At 39.5% G+C, this 20,784-nt stretch overlaps 2 protein-coding genes across 4 annotated transcripts in view; both read left to right on the top strand.

Annotated features, from left to right (window-relative positions):
• The first annotated feature begins 1 nt into the window (after window position 1).
• HELQ (helicase, POLQ like) lies at window positions 2-14,148 on the top strand. 3 transcript variants are annotated; one of them, XM_057369202.1, is made up of 18 exons: window positions 2-272; window positions 619-1,357; window positions 1,702-1,880; window positions 2,433-2,633; window positions 3,671-3,743; window positions 4,238-4,335; window positions 4,756-4,854; window positions 5,543-5,688; window positions 6,581-6,820; window positions 7,492-7,633; window positions 7,965-8,069; window positions 8,590-8,809; window positions 9,536-9,693; window positions 10,053-10,151; window positions 10,434-10,607; window positions 11,089-11,202; window positions 12,167-12,301; window positions 13,572-14,148. In XM_057369202.1, the coding sequence occupies exons 1-18, from the start codon at window positions 120-122 to the stop codon at window positions 13,656-13,658; spliced, it is 3,162 nt and encodes a 1,053-aa protein (XP_057225185.1). In that variant the 5' UTR covers window positions 2-119; the 3' UTR covers window positions 13,659-14,148. The 3 variants fall into 3 exon arrangements, with proteins under 3 accessions (XP_057225185.1, XP_057225186.1, XP_057225187.1); XM_057369203.1 differs by lacking the exon at window positions 619-1,357 and having other exon boundaries at window positions 215-272; window positions 13,572-14,144; XM_057369204.1 differs by lacking the exons at window positions 2-272; window positions 619-1,357; window positions 1,702-1,880; window positions 2,433-2,633 and having other exon boundaries at window positions 3,694-3,743; window positions 4,224-4,335; window positions 13,572-14,144.
• Window positions 14,149-19,547: 5,399 nt separating this feature from the next.
• Window positions 19,548-20,784, top strand: part of HPSE (heparanase) — a 13,300-nt gene continuing 12,063 nt past the window's right edge. Inside the window, 2 exon segments of the mRNA XM_057369205.1 lie at window positions 19,548-20,250; window positions 20,252-20,511. Coding sequence (XP_057225188.1) covers window positions 20,185-20,250; window positions 20,252-20,511 — 326 coding nt within the window. The 5' untranslated portion in view covers window positions 19,548-20,184.

The raw sequence follows: 20,784 nt of genomic DNA on the forward strand, positions 1-20,784 counted from the left end.
TTGACGGAAATGGCGGGTCCCACCATGGCGGCTGCGCCTCCTCGGGGCGGCCCGGGGGCCGCTCTCTGTGTCCCGCCGCGGCCGTGACGGCCCCGTGCCACCTCCGTGCAGCCCCGGCCATGGCGGAGCCCAGCCTCGCGGTGCGGAGGAGGAGCCGCTCCAGCTCTGAGCGCAAGCGGAGCCGGGCTCCGGTGCTGCCCGTCGCCGCCAGCTCGCCTGTGGCTCGCAAGAGACCGAGCCCTGGGGGTGAGGGGTCCCCGGCGGAGGCTCCGGTATGGGATGATGGGGTCCTGGGGCTGGTGGTGAGGATGGTGTGTGTCGCGAAGGGCCGTGCTTGTACGAGAGGGGATGATGCCATTTGGCTTTATCTTTAAAAAGATGCGTTTCTATCAACTGCGCCCGTGTCCTCCCTACTGGTAGGTTCGGTTTCACTGAGTTAAGGCCTTCCTTGACTCACAGACTACATCCTCACAGACTACATCAAATAAAATGCTTTCGTGTTAAGTTGGGACAGACTTAAGTGATTTGCCTCTGATTTGTGTGCTGTGCAAGTTATTCTTCCTTCTGTGGTGTTGCTTTGGGGTATTAATACCTCCTGGGTTTTTTTTTTTTCTGCAGTGTGATAATGATAGCGAAGAGGATATGTTTGGTGACTATGACAGCTTTTGTGGAAACAATTCATTGCTGGCTCAAGTGGATGATATTGAAAACAAATACCTCCAGGATAAAAATATGGACGTGAAAGCAGCTGGAGATATTGTACTTGGGGCCCTTCAGTCAGGAGTTTKCCAGAAAGAGCAAGATAACTTTTCTGCTTCAGAAAATGTGGTTGTCCCTAAAAGTGACAAAGAGGGTGCTTGCCAGATGCATGACAGTAACTCAGCTGGTGGCAATCAAGAGCTAACTGAGTCTATTTTAGATGACTTGCCATCATCACAACTTTTGTATTTTGAACAAATGAATGAACTKTCTTCTGCTTCTAGAACATCTCCAGTCTCAAAAGGGAGAGATGAACATGTGGATTTTTCCTCAGACAAAATCAAGGGCCCATCGTCTTTTTGTGCTGGTGCTGAACACAGGAACAGACCTATTGACTCTTCCTCACACTCCAAGTGTGTTTTATCTAAAACTGAGAGTCTCAAAAATCACCTGAAAAATGCTATGACTGGAAATGCCAAAGCCCAGACTCTGCACATCTCTAAGACCAAGCAGCTTAAAGAAGCTATTTTATCCGAAGAGATTTTTGTGGCTAGGAAAGCTATTGAATCTTCTTCTGTTGATATAGGCCCTTTTTATGGATTACCTAGCAAGGTTAAAGATCTATTCAGACAGCTTCGAGGGATTGAAACACTTTATGGTAGTGTAACTAATGGTCTGTTGGAAAAAAAGGAATTGCTAGTGGAGTATTGTCTGTTTCACCTATTATACTGTAAAAATATTTAAGGTAAWCCTTAATGTAACCATGTTGGGAAGTAGTTGTTCTGTTTCAGTGAGTGGCTGTTTCAGTGGTTTAGATGGGTGGAATGGGTGGTTGGTGTCCATCTGGATTGTATAATACTTTGGAACTCACCATCACTGAAGACTTACAGTGCTTTATTGGGGAAAAGCTCTTAAACACTGGGCTAAAGTATTCTGAATGAAACACAAGCATTTTAGTATCGACTAACATGCACCTGATAGTTCCTTTTTTTTACTTTGCAGAGTGGCAGCATGATTGCTTAATGTTAGAATCCCTACAGCAAAGAAAGAACTTGATATACTCATTGCCAACTGGTGGTGGAAAAACTCTCGTAGCTGAAATGATAATACTCCAAGAATTACTCTGCAGGCAGAAGGATGTTCTGATGATCCTGCCTTATGTTGCCATTGTGCAAGAGAAGGTCTGGATACAGTATTTCTGATACTGCTTTGTTGGATACATATCTTTTCTGATATGCTTTTTTACTTGCTGTCTTGGCGAGCTCTCATGATTTTTGTGAATTATTGGTGGGAAGTGAGTGACCTTTCCTAAGTGCTGCTCTGAGGGTCGGTAATTTTGTAATGGAACAGCCATAAATCATGAGGTAAAGTTGTTGAGTTATGAAGTAAATGGTGCTGAATTTTAATATTGTAGCTTTTTGTGATGTTTTCTGTCATTCTGCACCCAAAAAGCTGGGCTGCCCAACTTGCTGAAGAAGTGGTGTTGAAAAAAATCTGGTATTTTTTGATATAAAGGGAGGAAAGTTAGTTTTAGAGAACAGATGAAAGCCAACTTGATAATATGTGTAGGCACTTGAATGTGGTAGCTTGAATAGATATTCTTAGYTAATATTTTTAACTAATTCAAGCAGCTGTTTGTGGTGTGGTTTGGTTTTATGTATGCTGAGTTCTTGAGGCAGCCTTGAAATCCAAAATGAGTGTGAATTTGTTCTGTAACTGATTTTCTTTTATAGGTTAGGGGTTTGTCAAGTTTTGGGATAGAATTGGGTTTCCTGGTTGAAGAGTATGCAGGAAGTAAAGGAAGATTTCCACCARTCAAAAGGAGAGTAAAAAATTCTCTTTATATTGCTACTATAGAAAAAGGACATGCTCTGGTGAACTCCTTAATTGAAACAGAAAGAATYGATGACCTCGGCCTGGTTGTGGTTGATGAGGTAGGCCACAAGATTTATCAGATGCAAGTTTTTTTAGATTTCTGATAAGCAWTTATTTAGGAAGGAGTGGTTCTTTGCCTGCTTGGTTTTGCCTTGAGTGTTCATCATGAAATTAYTACTACTTTTCTATGTTCTGAATTAGCATGTAATTCTGTAATACTGAAAGTTATTTTTTTTTTTAAATGAAGCATTTATTGCTATATCAGAGTAATAGTTTTATATTGAGAGATCCTCTGTGATAGTGGTTGACAGTGAATTCCTGCATAACTACTTGGCAGTTAGAAGTCAAACGGATTACAGAAAAGCATAAATTATTTTACTTGCATGGAATGTATTTTATGAAGCCCACAACTTGACTCTTAGATGTGAAACCATGCAACTTTGTGTCTAGTRTTAATAATGACCCAGTGAAACACTGACAAAAAAGAAAAATACCAAGTAACACTTGGCTGTGAGAATTGCCCCTTCTTGTGYTTTTCAGTGGTGTGGCCGAGTTATGCTGCCAATGCTTGATTGTGGGATTGAATAACATATATACCGTCTAACAGGGATTTTTATTAATGGAATTATTCAGGCTGACTGACCATGCTTTAGCACTGTAGCTTTTGAACAGAGGGCACTGAAGCATTAATTTCTAGTTTTCCTGGAAKCTGACTGCTAGAAATGTTTTTACTCTAACTGTTGCTTAAAACATGTTTTGTTTAAAATTGCGTAAGACTGGTGAATACAAAGATCTCCACACTGACTGTTTACTGCCAGGAGTTAACTGTTTAGGTCAGCTGTGGTCCTGYTAAATGGAAGGCAAATCTTGTTATCTACATTTGCTCATGAGTCTGTTTTTCTGTGATTCTTAAATGCTTTTTAAGTGAGGTTATACATCTGTACTTAGCAACCCAAATTTATAAGAAGGATATCATGACAGGGTCCAACAAAGACAGTATTGTAGTGTTTGTTTAGGTCTATATATTTTGGAGGTTTTTTAGAAGTACTCTTAACTTAGTAACATTCTTGCATTTTCTTTTTTCCTTCTGTGACAGCTGCATATGCTCGGTGAGGGAAGCCGTGGAGCAATCCTGGAAATTACTCTGGCAAAAATTCTTTACACCAGTAGTAAGTCATGGTGGCTGTTAATGTCATTAACATTTTGTAGTTGTGGCCTCTCTAGAGAGAAGTCACACTCTCACTTTTCTTAAATTTATGGTGTTTTGGCTGCTTTTGGAAAACATGGCATGTATTAACAGCATTTACTCATTTAAGTGTTGATTGACCCTCTAACAGCAGGCTGGATGTTTTTGAAGCTTTTTTGATATTCTTTTGTGAAATCCTGGATATTGTCAAATGCCTTCCATTTCTTTGTAGGAGGCCTTTAGCTATGACAATTAAATGCTCTATTTTTAGGTTTAAGTTGCAGGGAGTATTTTGTAACTTAGTATTATTTCTTACTTAGTTGGTATTTCTTCAGTAGTAGCCTTTCCCTTCAAAGTCACTACTTTGGCATTTTGAAAGACTAATACTGAAGAAGGAGGCTTATGACTTAAATACTGAACAGAATTGTTAAAAATTGGTAATGTGACAATAAATTCATCTCAGCTTCTGTTTTACAGAAAAGACMCAAATCATTGGCATGAGTGCAACATTAAATAATGTTGGAGACCTTCAGAAGTTCCTGCAAGCAGAGTACTACACCRACAATTTTAGGCCGGTCTGTATACAAGATACCAGGAGCTAGTAAAGAAGATATTTGCCTTTAAAATTATAGTAAATGTGTTTAGGATTTTATCACAGCTTTTGTGCTTCATTGTGCAATATAATGTAATATAAGACCTGCTATTACTTGCAATTGCTAGCAATACAATAAACAGCACTATGCACTTGTAAATATACAAATGCAAAAGTTCATGGGATACAATATTTGRCAATCTGCATTATGATTCCATGCTTTATCAAGGCAAATAATGAAAACAATTAACTTCTTTTAAATATTCTTAAATGTATGCTTGTGTGCAAGTATGTATATGACATGTGATGCTTAGAAAAAAGCTTTAGCTGTACRTCAGCAATAGCTTTAGAGAAAATTGAGTAATCTAACTAAAGTTTCTCTTTATGGCTTCCCTCTTGCTAGGTAGAATTAAAGGAATACATAAAGATACGAGACACCATTTATGCCGTGGACAGCAAAGCAGAAAATGGCTTTGTTTTTTCACGTCTCCTTAATTTCAAGGTAAAAAAGAATGTTTATGGTTTCTTTGAACTGTTGACACAAAATGTATTTACACTGATTTGTTTACAGACCCTTTACTAGAGAACTTACTTGAACATGATAATTCATTTGTAGTACCTATGAAAAGGATAGGCTTTGGAAAGGAGAAACACCTTAAACTACTGAATGCTTAATTTGATTTTCACTTTTTTTGCTCTTCAAGGTAGAGGTTTCTTCATATTTGGACGTGTAAAGAGTAACATGTCTGAGTATTYCAGATACCCAATGCTTTGTTTTTGGAGTGGATTTTCTCAGCAATTGTTTACTCTTGGACAAAACTGAAAGAAGTTGTCTTTTGGGGGCTTTGTCAGCTTCCTACTACCTTGTGGGGATTCATTTCATTTTTACGGATGAAAGTGTCTTATGGTAAACTGCCAGTGTCACAGGTAACATACTATGGTGTTGCTGAATGAAGATGAAATAGTAAGAGAAAATGCAGAGAATTTGATTTGTGTATCCATGTATCCCTCAAGTTAGATGCCTTTCAAGTCAGGATTGGGAGAAAAGTTTATCCTACAATTTCTTGGAATTATACCACATTAATTCCAATTGGAGTATTCTAGCAATGGTTTAGAACAAATATTGAATATTTAGGTTATGACTTAATTTCTAAGTTTAAATATTTATCAATCATCTGTGTTTGTTACAGTATTCTGGTAATCTGGAGAAAGCAGATCCTGACCACATCATTGCACTGGTTACTGAAGTKATTCCTAAATATTCCTGCCTTATCTTTTGTCCCACTAAAAAGAATTGTGAAAAYGTTGCTTCAATGGTGTGCAAGTACCTCAAGAAGTAAGTTTCTGTAATCTTTTTTTAATTATATATTAAATAATTGCTTATAATTTAGGATTTATTGTTATCTCGTTTGCAAGTGTTCTTTCGCTGGTGATTAGAAGTAAATACTTTGAACATGGAATCAAATGAAGTTGCTAACTGCATAAGTGATAGGAGACTGTGAAAAGCTTATTAAACAAAAACTTTAAAATATTCTTACTTTTCTGCCAAAATAGTTTTTAAAAAGTATTTGTCAGAGGACAAATACTAATGAAAAAAAAAAGAAAAGCATACTCAACTAATCTAACTTTGTGTCCCTTTGGCACTGGTTTCTGCAGGCTTAGAAGAAAGTATTTTTTTCTGTAGCCTGGTGTTTGGTCATGTATTTTACTAGTCAACTGAGTATCTTTGTTCCATACCCACTTTTGAAATCTAAGTTGTAAAACCTAAACCAGGCTTCATTAAACAGAAAAGAAAGTGAGACATAGGATTAGTTTAATTTAAATGTSATTCGGTCATCAAATAATGATCTAATGAAGTTAAATCATACTAGAAAGAAACTATATTAAAATAATCAACCCCCTTCCTTGCTGTCAAAATTGAAACCGTATCTAGATGTACCTCTAATCTTCACTACTGGCCCTATTTCCTTTCTCTGGTGCACACAATATCCAGGCAGTATTCAATCCTTTCTGCTCCTGTGTTTCCAAACAAGGTGAGTTCTATTGCAACTAAATCAGTCTCCTTTGTATTGCTGTTTTAAAGTTACTGGAAATTACTATTTCTCCAAACTAGGTGTTAGAGGAATGGATGATGAACAGAAGTAGACAGTAAGCATATCTCTTGGTTTTTATTTTCTTTTTAGTTAATGATTGGTCAAAGTCTAAAGAAATGCTTTTCTTCCTCCAAGAGAATTTAGAGCTCACAGGGAGAAAGAGAAACAAGATCTCATCGAGAACCTAAGGAGTATTGGAAATGGAACTGTYTGTCCAGTTTTGAAGCAAACAATCCCTTTTGGTATTGCCTATCACCATAGTGGCCTTACAAATGATGAAAGAAAAAGCATTGAGGAAGCTTATTCTTCAGGTGTCTTGTGTCTGCTTGCTTGTACAGCCACTCTGGCTGCTGGAGTCAACCTGCCAGCTAGAAGGTTAGTAATCAAAACATTTAATTTTTGCATTGATTTTTTGCTTTATTAAAAAAAAAAAAGGTTTAATAATTGGAAGTCTCAGTGCTATTTAAAGTGTATTTCTGCTTTTCCAGCACATTGAAATATAAGGGATTTTGTGTTCAGCTTGAGACATGAGACTGTTAAGTATTTATGTAGGAAATGTGAATCAGTAGGAGATCCCTCAGAGTGCATAACTGAAGAGCACTTATCTAAATGGATTAAGGAAATTTTCATAAATTGAAGAAATACTTCMATGTTTTTAATAATGTTATTTAGAAGAATAGTGGTTTCTTTTGATACTCTCCTAAGAACAGTGTTTAAATTGTAAAATAAAACCTTCCTAAGGAGTTACAGTTGGAACATGTTTTAACACAAAAATATTATCTTTTCACATACAAGTTCTGATTATAGGGCTGGTGTACTCTGTATGATCAAAGAATGTTTCCTAAGAATCCACTTCTGTGTGCACATTAAATAAACTTTAACTAGTTTAACACTTTACGGTCGATTTACACATCTGTTCAAAGAGGAACGTTTGATTTTTATTAGCTACTAAGTAAGAGGCACCTATAAAGAATGAATTTGTAACATTTTATTGCTGCTTTAGTAATTTGAATACAAAACATAACTTTTAAAAAACTTCTTTACAGGGTTATTCTCAGAGCTCCTTATGTTGCCAATGACTTTCTGAGGAAGAACCAGTACAAACAAATGATTGGCAGAGCTGGTCGAGCYGGCATTGACAGTGCTGGAGAAAGTATTCTCATAGTGCAAGAAAAAGACAAACACTTGGTAATTTTTACAAAGCTGTTGATAATTTAAATTGAGTTAAGATGGTGGAATAAACAGGACGAGCTGAGGTGCCTAGCTTAATTTTTGTTCACCTCTTTAAAGTTGTAGTATTTGACTTAGGTAATAATATATTTAAACTGCTTTGTTTGAAAAGCAGTTTAAACTTAGCTTAAGAAACAAGTTTACATGGCTTGTTTTCAGATGTGAGCTGTAAACTTTAATTGTTTACACTTATTTTCTTTATAAGCTGCATCATGCATATCAGGATTTTTTTTAAGGGTAATATCAATGTATGAATATTCCTCTATAATGTATTTTTTCCTCTTTGTAGGTTCAGGATTTAGTTCACAGACCTTTGGAGAATTGCTACAGCAATCTTCTGCTGGAGTTGACCAAGGGAATGCAGAGCCTGTTGTTATCTTTGGTTGGACTGAAGGTATCAGTTAACTCTTCTCTGTGAGTAACTTCAGTCCTTGGAAATGCCAGAAAGGTGTTACCTGTTGATTCTGTAGAAAAAGACAGACTACTTAAACACTTGAGCCTGCAAGTTCAGAGGAGGTTTTAAACAGTTAAGGGCAAAATTGGATTAATCTTTTCATTTAAATTACTTATTAAGTAATCATGTAACACAACAATTACCATATGTGTAAAAGCAAATATTCTATCTACTGTATTATACAATAGTATTAATATTTCTGGTTTTGATGCTTGATTCAAAATACACATAGAAACAGTAGAAACAAATTAACATGATGCAGTAGCTAGAAGAACAGAACAGATGGAGAGCAGTCCCATCAAATCCACCACAGATTATTGATCGTTCTATTTGCTGGGTTATATTTCTATAGAAACACAAACTCTTTCTTTATTCAGTAGGTTTTTTTTTTTTCCTGTATCTCATTAAATGTGTGAAATTGTAACTTTAAATATGCTGATCACTTCTCAAACTGATACAGATAGCAGCTACCCATGAGGAAGTGGACRATTTTATGTGCTGCACATTGCTGGGTGTTCAGCAGCAGCTGCTGTCTAAAGAGAAGAGCCTCTCAGAGATAATTAAAGATGGGCTAGAAAACCTAATAGAAAAAGGACTCCTAAAAGGAAGAATAACTGARGAGGACCACAATTCCAAATGTACACTGACAATCACACCCCTGGGTAAAGCTACATATAAGGGTAATGTGTTTTTTATTCTTACTATTTTTATTCTTAAACTGGAATGAAAATAAGTTGTAGAGAAAKAGTTTTAGTAAATGATGTACTGGTCTGAAAATTGGAATGAGGTAACACATGACCGAATGTGATGGGAATGAAATGTAGTACTGTTGATCCCAGTGGGAAAAAAAACTAGAACTGTACTCCTAAAAAATTACTTAAAGACTTGATCTAGTGGTTGTAATCAAAGTGGCTCAGGACCTTGTTTTATAATTAATTGTTMTGAACAGGTTTTGTAAACAGAAGGACTTTTTGCAAAACTTAAGAGGGAAAGGGAGTGTATGACATGTAGACCAATTGTAATAAAAAATAATAGGAAGTTGTTTTCCTGTCATAGCATAAAGATTTTGGGGTTTGRAATGCAATTGAAATAGGATAAATCTGAAGGGTTCCTTGGAACTACAACATTATTGCAGTATGTCATTAAAGCCAAGGCATTTCACAAGCACTCCAAGACCACACAGAATGAACGTACATGGAAATAGGTGACTGCCTCTCCTCAGTTTTGCTTCACTGCTCATGTTAGGCTAGAACAGTTATTCAGCTTACAGATATTTCTCTTCAGATTGTATACCAAGCTTTTGTAGACAACAAAGACAATATTGATTCTCTGTTAAAATGTACTACATTTAAGTCTGCGTGCCTGTTTATAATTATGCTTATTCTTACCCTGTGTACYTATTCTAGGCTCTATAGACTTGGCATACTGCAATGTTTTGTACAGAGAATTGAAGAAAGGTTTGGAGGGGCTGGTTCTTGAGAGTAATCTTCACCTTCTATATCTGGCAACTCCCTATGACATGACTTCTACCTGTAGCCCAGATTGGATGATATACTTGAGGCAGGTGAGAATTTGCTAGCACACATGCATTGGGGCATACAGTAATGATGTGTATTAAATTTGCAGGGGGGGATTGTACACATAGGACATGTAGTGGGTAACAATCTGATGGAAAATATACTACTTTTTTACCAGGGGAGTACTGAAATCTGTTTAGTTTTGTTAAAATGAGGCATTCAGAGATAGACAGTTACAGATAATTCAGACAAGTAGGTCTGCAGATTTGTGACTAGTGGCTGTACTATTCTACTGATTCTATAGAGATATTGAAAAACATTATTTCACTGTAAATAATGCACTTGTGTTTTCTATGATATTAAGAGAACTAAATATCTGAAAGTTCTTTGTGAAATCTTATTTTAGTTCAACCAGCTAAGTGCAACAGAGCAAAAAGTAGCAGAAATTGTGGGAGTACCTGAAAGCTTTATTACGAAAAAAGCTTCTGGTCAAGCCATCAGAAAGGTAGGTTGGAGATTTCTCATATCTGAAATAACAATTTAGTCATTTTATTTGATTATTTACAAATTCTAGATTATTTTTCTGTTAATGTTCTTTATTACTGTTCTGATTATTAAAGTTCTTTTAACCTCATTTAGTTGGTTTTCTCAATATTTTAATGTCTTTGTGTATAACATAGAAATGTTTCAGAGCTGTGAAGGGAGATGAAAAGAATTGCATTGTAGTACTAACAAAAAACCTGCAGTGTGATACTGGCTCTGAATTCTAGCTTGTTTTTTTTCCTAGAATGTGGACAACGCTGTGGTGAACAGGCTCTACCTGACATTTGTCCTTTATAGCATGCTGAAAGAGACCAATATATGGAGTGTTTCAGAGAAATTTAACATGTCCCGAGGCTATGTGCAAAACCTCCTCAATTCTGCTGCTTCCTTTGCATCCTGTCTTCTACATTTCTGTGAGGTACTGTGTTAAAAGAATGTAAATAAATTCTTTGTGATTTGGTTTTGCAAAATCTGGAGTTTAGTTCTCTTATTTTAGAACTGAATACCGGTGTTGTATTTCACCTTTCCTGTGCAATATTATTTTTCCTRTTGAGAAAAGTATGCTCATACAGTGACATTTCTGATAATAAAAGTAAGCTTTATGCACTGACACTGTGAAAATATACAAGTTGTAAAAGGGACTGATCAGTGTCAGTGCTGTTGGTGAAATAATTGAAATAATGTGTTGCTTTTCCTTCAGAACTGCCCCAACTTTTGGATGTTCAGCTGAAGAGTGCTGAATACACCTCTGCAGCTGTCTGAAGGGATAACTAGAAATAATAGTACTTCCCCCTTGCAAAAACCAAATATATGCTTGTTGCCATAGCAGAGCTTTTGTCACTCATATTCTCCAAACACAGCACTTTGGATCTGGTTTTTAGCTATCTTTGTCTCTGCAGGAATTGGAAGAATTCTGGGTTTATAAAGCCTTGCTGACAGAACTTACCAAGCAGCTGACATACTGTGTTAAGACAGAGCTCATCCCACTTATGGAGGTAGCAGGGGTTCTAGAGGTCAGTAAACCTGGCTTGATRAAACTTTTCAATATAAACTTGTGTGCTAAATGTTACTGTGTCTTTCAAATGTATCTGGAAGACCAAGCTAATTTGTTACTGGGAATTGGGAATAATGCAGATATTCCACAGCAGTCTGGAGGTTGGGGGTAAAGTGGTCTGTTGAGGAAACGGGAGCTGCAGCCAATGTTTTTCTTCTGGCTGCTGCCACAGCAACTGTGAAAATACTGTATTTGGACAATAATTTAGCTGTATACTCAGCTGGAAAACAGTCCAGGTTTCTTTTGTGGTCAGGATTCTTTAGTTCATGGAAATAAAGAGGAATAAGAACTTACATATTTAATTTAGAAGATCCTTACAGAAATATGCAAAGTCCTGTTGGGAACTTAAGCTTTTGCAATCATTTGCAGTGCTGCATGTACTTTAAATAAGAAATTTAACCATTCCCTGAATTGAAGACTCCTATTAAAATAAAAGCTCTTTTGGGGCTTCAGTCCTAGATTCTACTCTTCACAAAATGATTTAACTTGTTTGTCCAGTCTGTTACAGAATCAGTTTGTCAGTGTAGAAGGCCATTGGATTTAGTGGTGTTAAGGTTTTAATCTGAGAAGCTGAACAATACAGACACCTGCAAAGAATCTGCATTCTTTGTAGAATTCTTCCTGTCAGTGACAGTGAGTGCAGAAAACATGGCAACAAGAGGAGACAGCAGAGTTGGTATGAGCTAGACTCAGAGAAAATGGGTTCCTAAGAGCTGGATAAGATTGCTTAGRGAGGTAAACCTTAGTGGTAAAGCTGTGTTTCTGGGGAGTAAAGATTGTCAGTGAGGATTCATGTTAGAAAGAGAAAAAAGAGAATTAGTTTGATATGCAGAAGGAAATGTTTGAGGTTGGTACAGAGATTGGCACTTAGCACTCGTTCTTATTGCCTGTTCTAGTAATCTAAAAGAATTTTATGCTTCCAGGCACGAGCAAAACAGCTTTACAGTGCAGGGTACAAAACTGTAGCACACTTGGCTAAYGCAAATCCAGAAACTCTGGTCAAGGTGATTGAGCACTTGTCACGACGTCAAGCCAAACAAATTGTTKCATCTGCAAAGGTGAGTTAGAAACAAAGCTATAAAAACCTGCTTCAGAACTCCACTATGTCAAAAATGGATGTTGGAAKGACATTAAAAGGGAAGGACTGTGTTTACTCAAGGCATTAGTGGATGTCTGTGRTCCAAATACTGATCTGTACTAAGAACAATCTGTTGTATACAGGATAGTGCCAAGTGGTGCTACTTTTCAGCAGAGGGGAAGCAAAGAGCAAAAACGCTTTACAGCTTGTCTGATGAAATGTGGGRATTCAATGACTACACTGGTTTCTGTTCTGAGTCTCAATTCTCCTAATATCTCACGACTTACCTTGCAGAAGTTTTAGYGATAGTTGTGGCTACCAAAAGAATAGGGTTTTCAGGGTTGTAGAAATGGAAACCAGCAAGGTACAGGGTTAAYCTCACCTATTTAGCTTGKTTTTGTYATGYCCAGTTATTCTTTCCYTTTTTTYYYCYCATTTTGAGTGTGCAGGCTCTGTAACAAACACTGAGTTGTGTCTAAACAAAAAATACAGGAAGTACTTTACCAAGAGCTGGTATTCTCTCTCTTCCATCTCCATTCATCATCTGTTGTTGCAATGGTGTTGGCTTCATGTTTGATTCTACTGAAAGAACAAGCTCTTGGTGAAGTAAGGGAATGTCCAGAATAAATGGACAAATGGTTGTTGTAAAAAATAAGGCAATTAGAAAGTCTTGGTTTGTGTGTTCTCATGAAGTTAACATGCTAACTTTGGGGGTTATGCACTTAAAAGGTTGTGTTCATTTAAATGTTGCTGTAGGCTTCTCGCTGCATTTTTTTTTTTTTTTTGCTGCTGTGTGAGGCTCAGAAAGAAAGAAATATAAGCAGATTCCTTACCTACATCAATGCCAAATCTGACAATCTACATAGTCTCATGCTCAGATACTAAATTAATGGAGTTTTCTCTAAATGGGAAGTTAGAAGAGTGCTTCCATGTTCTTCTCCAATTGCCAGCAGCAAACAGTTCAGGGCAGTGGATTAAGCTAGATATCATGAGTCCTGTATGTTTGGTGTCAAATGCTGTAGTCAGAAATTTCAAATAAAGGAAGAAGTCGGCAACTCAGCAGGCACAACTTAAAAATGTTTATTCCAACATGGAAAATAAATATCTAAGGTTWAAAATGTTCTTTAACAACTCCAGACAAAACTATTTATGTTCTGTAAATTTGGTGTATTATGTGATGGCAGAATCCAGAAAAACAGCTGTATGATTTTTTTTTTTCTGTTTATTCTTTTTTTTTTTTCTTACTGTAGATGCTGCTGAGTGAAAAAGCTGAGGCTTTACAGGAAGAAGTCGAAGAACTCTTAAAGGTGCCAACAGATATCCCAGAGACTTGCTGACTGTCATGAAGAAAAATCATGAATCCAAAATTTGGATATTTTAAAGTTTTTAATTCTTCTGTTTAAAGCTGCTGTAACTTAATAAATATTTAATGTCTTTTGTATACCACGATTTTGAGTGAGTTCTGAGTTCAGAATGTTTCCTGGAAAGTTGACTTCATTTGAAGGTTTGAATTATGAATTTCTTGAGCAATAGGGTAGAATCATCTTAATTCRTTCCTGGTTTTAGACACAGCCCTAGAAGAGCTTTGGGGATTGGACTGACTGCCAGGTGTGTACTTCTGGTGGGAGCMTATGTTCACAGCTGACTTAAAGGGAATATCCAAAGATCTTATTTAGAACTCATGCACTTGAGTGAGCTATTCAAAAATTCCTACTTGTGGGATTTTCTGCACTGCAGGTGTAGCTAATGGAAGGAGAAAAATAGAGCTGCAATTCATAATAATGAAGTTGTCCCACAGTTAGGCAGAAAGTTGTAAATAATTCCTAGTTTAAGTCTTTTTGAATAATGCAAGTATCAAATTCATATTCAGCCTCTCAATTCCGTGGGATAATTCTTTCAGGATGCTTCTGAAGCAGTCTCCCAAACAGAAAGTTTACTTTTTTGCTGGGTTTTTTTAAGGTTTTTTAATTTCTAGCTTAAATGTGAAGACTAAATAAAGGCAAAGTCTTGAAGAACTGACTTTAGAGATGCCCTATCAAGTTCTGAACATTTCTGCCAGGGCCAAGGACACCACTCACAAGACGAGGTTGTTCAAAGCCCTGTCCAACCTAGCCTTGAACACTTCCAGGGGTGGGGCATCCACAACTTCCTCGGGCAGCCTATGCTAGTGCCTCACCACCCTCACAATAAAAAATTTCTTCTTAACATCCAATCTTAATCTCTTCTTTTAGTTTAAAGCCATGCCCTCTTGTCCTACCATTATCTGCCCCTCTAAAAATTCTCCCTCCCTCATTTGTTATAATCCCTGGAGCCTTCCCTTCTCCATGCTGAACAACTCCAGCTCTCTCAGCCTATGTTTGTAGGAGAGATGTTCCAGCTCTCTGAGCATCTTGGTGGCCTCTGAACCTACTCCAGTAGATCCATGGCTTTCTCATGCTGAGAACTCCAGAYCTGGATGCAGCATTCCAGGTGGGTTTTCATGAAGTCATGAAAGAAGTTTTGAATTATGGTAGCCAGTGTATTGGCACACCTAAATACGGCATTTCTGTGTAAAATTGGGTGTCTCTTCTCAGTAAAGGAAAACTAAGATAAACTTTAGTTAAACTGAGGGCTTGTTACTCATGTAAATTGTGTTGGGGTTCTAGAAATAAGCAGGAATGTTTTTAAATCCTATTCAGATGTTATATGTTGAATGCTTGACAGAAAGGGGTTATGGTGAAAGAGTGACGAAAATGCTAGTATYCTACTGCTCATTTTGTTGTTGTATTAGACAAATCATAGGTAGCAATTGAATAAATTCTTTATAAGCCTTTATTTAGCAGAAACATGCCTCTAAACCCATGCTTGTGATACTTCACAGTTTGGGTAAGTGCAATATTTGACTACATTCAGTATTAAACAAGGTCAGGAATTTAAACCCAGCCCTCTTCAGAAGCACTGTGATTCACTTCCACTCCTACAGAATGGACACAAGGGAATCTGTYACTGGTATTTAAGTGCCTAAGGCACAGTTGGTTTTGGAAACTTGAGAAAATGTTAARTTGGTTCTAACAATAGTTGGCCCTCAAGGGCAGAAGCGGTATTTGCCATGACTTGAGGCTATATATAAAGTCTGTCTCATAATGCCTTGCCCTTTTAATTAAGATCTATTTTTGACCAAAGTATAGATAATGTTAAATTCTATATTGATTTATTTCTGTGACATTCAAAAGGCAGATGATGGTCACTCCAGCATAACTGTGAATATGTACTTAAGCAGTTWAAGTGGTACCCATGTAAGAAAACTCAGTTGCCCTAAAGCTTTATTGGTGCTTGATAGTGCTTCTCCAAAGTTTGATACCGTCTTGCCTGGTTTTTGGGGGAAAAAAATCACAAAAGGGCAGTTACTAAAAAATTTTCACTCTTGAGTATTGAGTTATTGCAATAACAGATGTTATGGAAACAATCCATTAATTGCTATGTTTGCAACAGGATAGTTAATGAGCCAGTAACCTCTGTCACAATACTTTGCATGATATTTGTACTTGCATGCTAGTTAAAGTGTACAATTTTATATATTTATTTTTGTATAGCAGAGGGGAACAGCAAGAAAAGATAATTCCTACCAGTTCACTGTAACACCCAGCATTCTGCAAGATCGGGTTTTGATGAGATCAACTTTAGGAACCAAGTCAAGTATTCCCTACAAATGCCAGAGCCCCTGAAAATGGTAGGAAAAGCTGCTTTGAAACAAGAGAGTGGTTTTAAATCTGCATAAAGCTGGTCTGGAAAGAAAAAGAGGTTGGCATTTGTTGTCTCTGCTGTCCTGTTCACACAGGCTTTGCTCTGCCAGATGGATGAGTGCAACTCCCCCAAGGCTTTCTCTGTGACCTTTGAGAGCGGTGAAATGAAGCTGCACTGATTTGTACCAAAACTTTCCTRTATGTAGCTTGTCTTATTTTCCTGAAATTAAGCTTCTCAGGCAAGGCTGTACATGTATTTCATACTGCTTTTTCTTTCTGCAGTATGAATTAATGTGTGATTAAATGGTTTTCATATAAATCTTTCTTCCCTGGGCTTTTTCCCTGGTTGGAGATGGGAAAGGAGGAAAAAAGGAACACAACAGATGTTGATCATGGTATTTTTGTGTTGCCAGATGATGCTGAGGTGCTTCAGTACCAAGTACAATACTGGGYTCATAAAATATACATATATAACATGCAGGTGTTGGAACTGGTAAATGTTATTGGGTGGATGTGCTGTAGGAAATCTTATACTAAGGATGGGGTCAAGATGTTCTGGAAAGCAAACATTCCTCACTTGGTTCAATAGGATATTGGTATCCTAAGGCCTGTGTTAAAGGTAAAGAAGCAACATTGATGAATCTATCTTATTTCCATGTGAAATAATGGTAGATGCTTTGAAGTTAAGTAGTCATAAAAATACGCTCTGTAGGATATTCCTGCCAATGTTCTCATATCCCACAGTAAATTGGATCAGAATTGTTGTGTGTGCAAGTCTGTTCAGGTGCAGAGTAATGTTCTGACCTAAAACCTCAGAGCATATTTCTTAGATTTTATTTCTATTCACTCCACTTTCCAAGTTGCCCACACAGACCAGTTCTTGTGTTTGTGTGATTCCCTTCCTTCCCCTGAGTCATAATTCTGTGCTTTCAGGAATCCTTGTACACAACTTACTGAAAACTGTCTCTGTGGAAAGACTGGTGAGAGGGTCAGGCTTAGGTTAACGTTTAGCTGTTAATTTTCATTGTGTGAACAAGACCCATTGTGTTCCCCTGTTCTGGAAAGCTTCTTTCCACATGAGTTAGCCCTGCCTAGCTCTCACTTCATCCTTCCTTTTAAAGCTGCATTTCATCTCTGTATGCATTTCAAAGAGAACTGCTAAAATCTAGACCCAAGGTGTCATTTCCATTTTTGAATAAACAGAGTGTGCCATCTCAGACTCCCATAACCAGCTGGGTTCAGAACTAAAACCAGCTGGCAGTGCTCAGAGCCATGTGCTGTGTCGGGACAAGATCTAGCTGAGGTCTGGGAGCMGGGAGTAAGGATAGCTTACAAAACTACTTTGATAAACATCTCTGTTTTTACAGATTCCATGTTTTCTTGGCATCATCTTAGCCTTAGTTTCATCTTCCTGAGGCTTCCTTTGTAGAAACAGCAATACTCTGACACAATTCAGCTCTGTGTAACAAGAATTGTTTGCCTTTTGTACAGGCAGCTCTTTCCTTCTGAATTCCTTAATACTCACAAGGTAAAGCACTGTGATAAATATAAATATAAATATAAATATAAATATAAATATAAATATAAATATAAATATAAATATAAATATAAATATAAATATAAATATAAATATAAATATTTCAGTTCTTGGTGCTTGCCCAGGAATGGCAGTGGAGCCCCTGTTAGCCATAGCATGGTGCCACTGCTGTTAGACAGTTGAAATTCCTGGAAGGTTTTATTTTTAGTTATTTCTAGTTACAAAAACCTAGTCATCACAGTGTGTCTAATGGCATGACTGGCATGGGAGAAGCAGAACTGCCTGATAGGACCTGTGAGACCAAAGCATTTGAATGTCACAAGGCAGGGGCCAGGCTTTCTGTGGAGTGRGGAAGTGGGATGGGATGCTTGTTTGGAGCTGGCTTCAAGTAACACTCAAGGGGCTTAAGCTTAGTCCCAGTTCTTAAGTGCTCCCCTTGTAGCTCACAGGACATCATTCAATTTCCATGAGAGTCCAACTATAACTGCACTGAGCTCCCCTACTCTGCAATATTTAAAAATGGGTATAAAACCATTTGAAAAATGCTCAGGCAAAAGCTGCCACTTCTCATTTAGTACCTCAAGMTCTAAAGCTGATGCTGGAGGCATTGTTTTCCACCTACAAGGTTTTGCAGGCTGCTAAAAGCACAACATGTGCTGGACTTTGCATCTGTACACAACAATTGAATCCAAACCCTAGCCTTGACTACTTGAAACACACACCATGTGCCTTTGCTGTGAGGAATACAGCACAGTGGCGGGTGACCCAAAATGCCTCTTCTCAAAGAAGAACATTGAGGAAATGAAGGCAGAAGCAGGGAATTCCAACAGAAAAAAATTGTGCACRGGCTGCATCTTGCCTGACAGCTCCTGACCTTTCTGTACTTGTAGTAGCAATGATAGCTTGGCATGCAGCAATGATTTATCACACTCTAACTACATTCATATATCCTTAGTTTACCCATGGGGCTGGGTAATTTGTTTGGCACTCCAGTCACCTGCTGATAGATGAGTTACTCCTCTGGCAGACAGTCACCCCAGCCCTTCCTGGGGTGTAGGCACATAATTGGTGCTGCACCCCCAAAATGGGAAGCATTATCCTGACTAAGATACTGAGACAGTCAGAAGCGTCATTGATGTTTCCTTTTCAGCAGGGCCATGGATGTGTTTATCAGAAACAGAATTAACTTGGTCTAGTTTTTCTAGTTCCGGTGCAGAGTTACTTAACAGTATAAAAAACGTGGAGCAGGCAGGAAAAGGAAGGGCCAGGCAGGCTAGCACTTGAGCCRCGCTGATTAGTGTCCCGACTTCAGTGGGTGTGGGAAGAGCTGCACCCAAATAAAGTAACAGGTTTGCAGCCTCTTTGCAGCAGACAGCTGTTTTGAAAATAAACTTAGTAACCAAAATATGGACGCCTAAGGATGAACTGGTACAGGTGGGAAATGTAATGGTGGTGTCACGTGTAATTGTTTGAAAACTCTGCAAATGTTTCAGCTGGGTGCAGAGAAACTTGGAAAAACTCTTGCAGTCCAGAAAGCAAACTCTATTCCCGGCTGCATCAAAGGGGTAATGGGCAGTAAATCAAAAGAGGTAACTGTCCCTCTCTACTCTTGACTCCATCTGTGGTATGTATCCAGCTCTGGGCCCCCCAAAATAAGAGGGATGTGGACCTGTTAGGAGACCACAAAGGTGGTCAGTGGGCTGGAGTAACTGTCCTTTGAAGACAGACTGCAAGAGGTGAGGCTGTTCAGCCTGGAGAAGAGAAGGGTTCAGGGTGACCTTATAGCACCTTCCAGTAACCAAAGGTACGACAAGAGATGGAGAGGGACTTTTTACAAGAGCATGCAGTGACAGGACAAGGAGAGAATGGTCTTAAACTGAAAGAGGGTTGGTTTAGGCTTGGTCTTAGGAAGAAATTCTTTACTGTGAGGGTGGTGAGTCACTGGAGCACGTTGCCCAGAGAAGCTGTGGATACCCCATCCCTGGCAGCGTTCAGTGCCAGGTTGGATGGAGCTCTGAGCAACCTGATCTAGTGGGAGGAGTCCCAGCCCGTTGTGGGCGTTTGGAACTACCCAAGCCATTCTGCGATCCTAAGCCATTCCTGCTCAGTGGCTGCAGCCGGCCCTTTCCCAAGAGGCCTCCCGGGCAAGGCCAGCTGTTGCCAAAGGAGTTTCTGCACAGGCTGGACGCTGCAGGGAGCGCCGCGGGGCAGCCCCAGAGSCTGCTTGAACATTTTTCGTAACAGTATTTCCAAGTTTCACGGCCGTGTAATGAAGAAATACACTTGTATAACAGTGTAGCGGGGGAGATGGGTTTGAGCCTGAGATCGGTTTCCCGCAGTGGAGAMCGTAGCCGCGGTGCCAGGCTGAAATCTCGGCCCTGGAGCTGCAGCGTTCAGCCTGTAGCCATTTTCCAGCCCGGTGTTTGTACACGGAAATGCCCAGGGCCGCTCGGGCAGGGCACGATGCTGGAGGCGGCGGCTGCAAAGCTGCAAAGGTATGAGCAGGAAAGGAACCAGCTGGAAACACAGGTTCATTTTGCAATGGTTGAGGCGTTTGGGTAACCCCGAGTTTCGGGTGCCTTGGCGCTGATTTGAGGCTCGAAGATGCTGTTGGAGCCCTTCCAGAGGGTGAGGACGGTTCTGCCCCCGCCAGCCCGGTTCTCCCCGGCGGGGAGCGGAGCGCTGGCCCGCCCTCCGAGGGGGTGGTGCTGGCGGCGGCGGTGCGGCGGGCCGGGAGCGGAGGATGCTGCTGCTGCTGCTGCTGCTGCCGGCGCTTCTGCTGCTGCTGCCGGCGCTGGCTGAGGGGCAGAGGGCGGCGGTGCTGCGGCTGGGGCTCCGGGGCAGCCCCCGGGCCGAGGTGAACCCGGCTTTCCTCTCCCTCACCCTTGACGCCAGCCTCGCCCGGGACCCGCGCTATGTCGCCTTGCTCAGGTGAGCCGCCTCTCGCCCCTTCGGGCCAAGGAAAAAGGGTCTCGGGGAGACGGCCATCCCAGCGGGGAATCGGCAAAAGCGCTATCGAGAGAGCTGGGGGGAATGGGGAGCCCCCCAACCCTGGAACTGGGGTAGGGGAGAGACTGCTGGATCGTCTCTGCTCCGGGATTCACAAATTCTATCCTCCCAGGGCAGAAGGCGGTACCTTCCGCAGGTGCGAGCCGTGCCGACTTGTTTGTGCTCGGGGAAGGAGTGGCTGGCTGGGTGAATGCA

This window comes from Malurus melanocephalus, unplaced genomic scaffold, assembly GCF_030028575.1.
Source record: "Malurus melanocephalus ecotype Western Australia unplaced genomic scaffold, MMel_1.1 scaffold_105, whole genome shotgun sequence".
Classification (NCBI taxonomy): Eukaryota; Metazoa; Chordata; class Aves; order Passeriformes; family Maluridae; genus Malurus; species Malurus melanocephalus.